This window comes from Chrysemys picta, chromosome 8, assembly GCF_011386835.1.
Source record: "Chrysemys picta bellii isolate R12L10 chromosome 8, ASM1138683v2, whole genome shotgun sequence".
NCBI lineage: Eukaryota > Metazoa > Chordata > Testudines > Emydidae > Chrysemys > Chrysemys picta.
Genome location: NC_088798.1, coordinates 7,704,531 through 7,711,008, shown reverse-complemented (window position 1 = coordinate 7,711,008; position 6,478 = coordinate 7,704,531). Strand labels below are relative to the sequence as shown.

At 51.1% G+C, this 6,478-nt stretch overlaps 1 protein-coding gene across 6 annotated transcripts in view; it reads left to right on the top strand.

The window, feature by feature from the left end:
* The first annotated feature begins 2,180 nt into the window (after positions 1–2,180).
* The window catches only part of SPATA6 (spermatogenesis associated 6), a 67,157-nt gene continuing 62,859 nt past the window's right edge, over positions 2,181–6,478 (top strand). For 4 of the 6 annotated variants that reach the window (XR_010589589.1, XM_065553807.1, XM_042845011.2 and 1 more), the window contains exon 1: positions 2,184–2,396. Coding sequence is in view for 5 of the 6 variants with exons in the window: in XM_065553807.1 (XP_065409879.1) it covers positions 2,190–2,396 (207 nt within the window). In the remaining variant the exon portion in view is untranslated. Of the gene's footprint in view, positions 2,397–6,478 lie in introns of all 6 variants that reach the window. The other 2 variants (XM_042845012.2, XM_065553806.1) reach the window with 2 other exon arrangements.

The window sequence follows — 6,478 nt, the reverse complement described above, 5'->3', positions numbered from 1 at the left end:
ATTTTTTGTAGCAGTGAGTTCCACGGATTAATTATGTCTTTATAAAGCACTTTCTTTTAGAATTTTTGAACAGGTTGCCTTTTGATTTTCATATTACCTTGTATTCTTACCCTCTATAAAATGAGTCCTAAACTTTTGTTTCTTTTCATATGGAAATCTTTCCATGCCTAGCAATTTTTTTGTTGCCCTCCTCCAGGTCTGCACATAGAGCAGATGTTTTCATTGAACTTGCCACAATTATTGTTAGGGCAATTACTCTCAGTGATGAAATCTCAAGAGAAAAGAGGCCCAACTCTTAGTTAAGTTAAGGCTCTTTTATGCTGCTCTGTCAATACGGAGGCTTTAAAGGTAGAGACAAATTAAACGAAATGGAAAATAATTGGATCAAGGCACAATTGCTCTCTGATCTAAACTATCTACTCTGCCTCTCTCTAATCCAGGGTACTTCCAAGACTTTGATCACCACAATATCATCTACTGCTTTATGTATGTGATTTCTTCCCTGCTCCACATTTCTGGATCCCTGAACCCCCATCAGCAGGACTCAGTGAATAGTCTAGAAAATGTCCTGCCGCAACAGATCTAAAGCCTGATCCTACTCCCACTGAAGAAAATAGGGTCATGATTCTCCTCATGTTTGTCTGGTACTGGTGTAACTCCAATTCTTTTAGCGGTTACTCCGATTCTCACTGGTAGAAGTGAAAGCAGAATTAGGAGGAGGAATTTTTCCATTTACTTCCCTGTTGCCAGGATTTTCACTTTCTCTGTACATTGCGCAAATAGGGGGAGCAGCAGCAGAAGGTGCACTGGGTTCTTGATCGTATCATTTAGATGGAGCTGAGTGCAAAAAATTAATATTATGCAAGGCAGCCACCGAGAGATCTTTATTCACCTCCATAAAACTGAGCGGAAATAATGCTAAGAGAAGATTTATGCCTGCAGAAGCAAAGGAATTCAGAGTTGAAGAGGCACTTCCATACTAGGGGAAAGCTTATATCCTTTTAAACCCCGAATCCTTGAAACTAGCATGTGTTTCTTGTACCTCTGGTCACCAGTGTTGCTAATCAGTAAATGTTTGTGCTGATAGAGGGGTTTCCTTCCCTAAAAGCCTATCTATCAGAGCTGCTTGGGTCTATAGTGCAGAGCAGTCATTGGACCAGATCATGACTGAAAGATCCAAAGGGCTCTCATCCCTCCAGTTAAACAGGATGGGGAGGAAAATTGCTTCTGCAGTAGGACTCAGATCCCCGTAGGGTGCGGGAGTGGGGACTTTACAGGCTGAGACAGGGTTGGGGCGGTGTATGGGTGCAGGATGGGAATTGCAGCAGTGAGATGCAGGGCCGTATGTGAACAGTGGGGAGAGGGGTGGTGTGTGGGCAGTGGGGTGCTGCAGGGTTTGGAGGGACAGTTGGTGGGCAGGGAGGTGCAAGCAGGTTGGGGTGCTGTGTGGGTGCAGGTTGCGGATAGCAGCAGTAAGGTGCAGGGGGGGTGAGGGGTTGTGTGTGGACTGGAGGAGAGTGGTGGTGTGTGGGCAGTGGGGTGCTGTAGGGTGGGGATCACAGCAGTGGGGTGCAGGGTTGGGAGGGGCGGTTTGTGGGCAGTGGGGTGCTGCAGGGCAGGGATCACAGCAGTGGGGTGCAGGGTTGGGAAAGGCGGTTTGTGGGAAGTGAGGTTGGGGCGCAGGTTGTGGATAGCAGCAGTAAGGTGCAGGGGGGGTGAGGAGTTGTGTGTGGACTGGAGGAGAGTGGTGGTGTGTGGGCAGTGGGGTGCTGCAGGGTGGGGAATCACAGTGGTGGGGTGCAGGGTTGGGAGGGGCGGGAAGTGCAGGGTGTTGGGGCGCTGTGTGGGTGCTGGATGGGGATTGCAGCAGTGAGGTGCAGGGGGGTGAGGGGCTGTGCAGGATCCGGGAGTGCAGAGGAGGGGCAGTGTGGGAGGGGCTCACAGCTGCGGAGCGATGCGAGGGTGCATGGAGGGGTCCCACCAGTGGCGCCTGCAGCTGGGGGCACGGTGCGGGAGGGGTTGGAGAGACGCTGTGAGCACAGCGTAGACACCACCACAGAGCTCCGCCCCCCGAGCGCTAGTGCCACTGGGCTCCGCCTATCGCGCATGCGCATAGCCGCCGAGGGCTTTGCTCGGTCTGACCCTGCCCATGGCGCTAACGTCATTCCATTAGCCCCGCCCCGGGTCACATGGTAGCGTCCGGAAACGTTCCGGTTGCCACGACAACGGCGTCGTTCCTTGCGGGCGGGGCCGAGCTAGCGGCGCGGCGCATCCTGTGCGGGCCCGGAGCCGCCCTTTCCCCTCCGGCCAGGGCCCCGGGCAGCCCCCCCGCCCGGCCCGGCCCCCCAATGCCGCGGAAGGCGCTGGTCTGCGCCCTGGAGCTGGAGCTCTGCTCGGTGAGTGGGCGGGGCGAGGCCTGGCCGGGCGCCTGCCCCCAGCGGGACCCCGCGCTGCGACCGGGGATGTGCCGCCGCTGCCCAGCGGGGAAACTGAGGCACGGGAAGGCCGCGGCCGCACGCCCCAGGAGCTGGAGTCCGGCTCTCATTGCCCTCGGCTCTGCCGCCGAGCTACTCGGTGACCGGGGCTGTGGTTCGAGCCGGCCCCCGGGGGCAGCACCTGGGCCGCCATCCGAGCAGGCCGGTGGGTTAAAAGGCCCCGCGTCCCTCTTCGGCCCCGCCCTGCCGCGCGGTGATGGGCTGCGGCGCCGTTAGTTTCAGCCTCCTCCCCTGGCCGCCCTCGCCTTGCCCGGCCCCCTGGCGGGTTGAGCGCAGGGCCCGAGGGTCCGAGTCTTCCTAGGGAGTGAACCCGCGCAGACTGGGGGGGCCACTGGAGACCTGGGGGGGGGATTGAATTAGTTTAGGCTGCTGGTATTTCTGATGGCTGGGGCCCTACCAAATTCATGGCTGTGAAATCTGGTCTCCTCCTGTGAAATCCGGTCTGTTGTGTGCTTTTACCCACTCTTATACAGATTTCAGATATATTTAAAGATATACTTTAAATACCTGGGTAGTGTCATATCCAGTGATGGATCACTGGATAATGAGATCAACACACGAATATCCAAAGCAAGCCAGGCACTTGAATGTCTGCGTGTCAAAGTTTTAAATCACCACAACATCCGGATGTCAACAAAACTGCTTGTGTACAGAGCTGTTGTTCTTCTATCTCTTTTGTACGGGTGCGAAACATGGAAACTGTATAGGCGTCACATCAGGCAGCTCGAAGCATTTCACATGCGCTGCCTCCGCAACATCATGAATATCCACTGGCAAGACAAAGTGCCCAATCTCGAGGTCCTTGAGAGAGCCCAGATGACAAGCATCGAAAACCTGGAAATCCTGGACGCCCCATCATCTCAGGCATTGGCACCCTAACATCAGGCTTGTCTGGTTATGTGGACTCTCTCCTCAGACCCTACACTACCAGCACTCCCAGCTGTCTTCGAGACACCACTGACTTCCTGAGGAAACTATAATCCATTGGTGATCTTCCAGAAAACACCATCCTGGACACTATGGATGTAGAAGCCCTCTACACCAATATTCCACACACAGATGGACTACAAGCTATCAGGAACAGTATCCCCGATAATGTCACAGCTAACCTGGTGGCTGAACTTTGTGACTTTGTCCTCACCCACAACTATTTCACATTTGGGGACAATATATACCTTCAAGTCAGCGGCACTGCTATGGGTACCCGTATGGCCCCACAGTATGCCAACATTTTTATGGCTGACTTAGAACAACGCTTCCTTAGCTCTCGTCCCCTAACGCCCCTACTCTACTTGCGCTACATTGATGACATCTTCATCATCTGGACCCATGGAAAAGAAGCCCTTGAGGAATTCCGCCATGATTTCAATAATTTCCATCCCACCATCAACCTCAGCCTAGATCAATCCACACAAGCGGTCCATTTCCTGGACACTACTATGCTAATAAGCGATGGTCACATAAATACCACCCTATACCGGAAACCTACTGACCGCTACACTTACCTACATGCCTCCAACTTCCATCCAGGACACACCACATGATCCATTGTCTACAGCCAAGCTCTAAGATATAACCGCATTTGCTCCAATCCTTCAGATAGAGACAAGCACCTACAAGATCTCTATCAAGCATTCTTAAAACTACAATACCCACCTGCTGAAGTGAAAAAACAGATTGACAGAGCCAGATGAGTACCCAGAAGTCACCTCCAGAAGACAGGCCCAACAAAGAAAATAACAGAACACCATTAGCTGTCACCTTCAGCCCCCAACTAAAACCTCTCCAGCGCATCATCAGAGATCTACAACCTATCCTGAAAGATGATCCTTTACTCTCACAGATCTTGGGAGACAGACCTGTCCTCGCTTACAGAAGCCCCCCAACCTAAGGCAAATACTCACCAGCAACCACACATCACTGAACAAAAACACTGACCCAGGAACCTATCCTTGTAACAAAGCCCGATGCCAACTCTGTCCACATATCTATTCAAGTGACATCATCATAGGACCTAATCACATCATCCATACCATCAGTGGCTCGTTCACCTGCACATCTACCAATGTGATATATGCCATCATGTGCCAGCAATGCCCCTCTGCCATGTACATTGGCCAAACCGGACACTCTCTCCGCAAAAGAATTAATGGACACAAATCTGACATCAGGAATCATAATACTCAAAAACCAGTGGGACAACACTTTAACCTGTCTGGCCATTCAATGACAGACCTGCGGGTGGCTATCTTACAACAGAAAAACTTCAAAAACAGACTCCAAGGAGAGACTGCTGAGCTGGAATTGATATGCAGACTAGATACAATCAACTCAGGATTGAATAAGGACTGGGAATGGCTGAGCCATTACAAACATTGAATCTATCTCCCCTTGTAAGTATTCTCACACTTCTTATCAAACTGTCTGTACTGAGCTAGCTTGATTATCACTTCAAAAAATTTTTTTTCTCTTACTTAATTGGCCTCTCAGAGTTGGTAAGACAACTCCCACCTGTTCATGCTCTCTGTATGTGTGTATATATATCTCCTCAATATACGTTCCACTCTATATGCATCCGAAGAAGTGGGCAGTAGCCCTCGAAAGCTTATGCTCTAATAAATTTGTTAGTCTCTAAGGTGCCACAAGTACTCCTGTTCTTTTTGCGAATACAGACTAACACGGCTGCTACTCTGAAACCAAGCATCGAAATGATGATCATGAAGTCACAGCTACGTTGGACCGGTCATGTTAGCCTCATGGATGCCAACAGAATCCCCCGTCAGCTTCTGTATGATGAGCTCTCCCAGGGCATCCAGCATATAGGTCGTCCACGGAAACGTTACAAGGACACCATCAAAGCCAATCTGCAGTACAGCAGTATCAAACCTAGGAATCTTGAGGACGCCGCCAGCGACAGAACACAGTGGCGTGCAACAGTCAGAAATACCTGCATCGCTTTTGAGGAAGACCGCTGCCGGTGTCTACAAGAGGCATGCGAACGACGTCATAGAGCATCAGCAGCGCACAATCCACTGACCCGCGAACTTCCCATGCACCATCTGCAGCAAAATGTGCACCTCTAGAATTGGCTTGTACAGTCATCAGAGGGCACACCATGAGACCAACAATAGATGATCTGCACAGATTTGTCATCATTGGATCGATGGACTACCAGGATACAGATTTCGGGGGGGAGACCAGCGTTTCTCAAATTGGGGGTCCTGACCCAAAAGGGAGTTGCAGGGAGGTCATGGTATTGCCACCCTTACTTCTGTGCTGACTTCCAAGCTGGGTGGCTAGAGATTGGCGGCTGTTGGTCAGGCGCCCAGCTCTGAAGGCAGTGCCCTGCCAGCAACAGTGCAAAAGTAAGAATGGCAATGCCATACCATGCCGCCCTTACTTCTGCGCTGTTGCTGGTGGCTCGGCCCTCAGAGTTGGGCTGGCCAGGAGCTGCCGCTCTCCAGCTGCTCAGCTCTAAGGCAGCGCCGCCACCAGCAACAGCACAGAAGTGAAGGTAACAGAACGGCAACCTCCCCCCTAAAATAACTTTGCAAACCTCCCCTCTTTTTTGAGTCAGGAGCCCTACAATTACAACACCATGACATTTCAGTTTTAAATAACTGGGGGGAGGGATAGCTCAGTGGTTTGAGCATTGGCCTGCTAAATCTAGGGTTGTGAGTTCAATCCTTGAGGAGGCCATTTAGGGATCTGGGGCAAAAATCTGTCTGGGGATTGGTCCTGCTTTAAGCAGGGGGTTGGACTAGATGACCTCCTGAGGTCCCTTCCAACCCTGAGATTCTATGAAATCATGAAATTTATTATTTTTAAAATCCTATGACTGTGAAATTGACCAAAATGGATCGTGAATTAGGTAGTGCCTTACTCATGGCAATCATGCAAGGGAAGTGATCAATTTTTTCTGGTAGAAGCTCCTGCCCTGCAGTTTCTCCTTTGGACTAAAACGTTGTTTTAGGTAAAAGGAG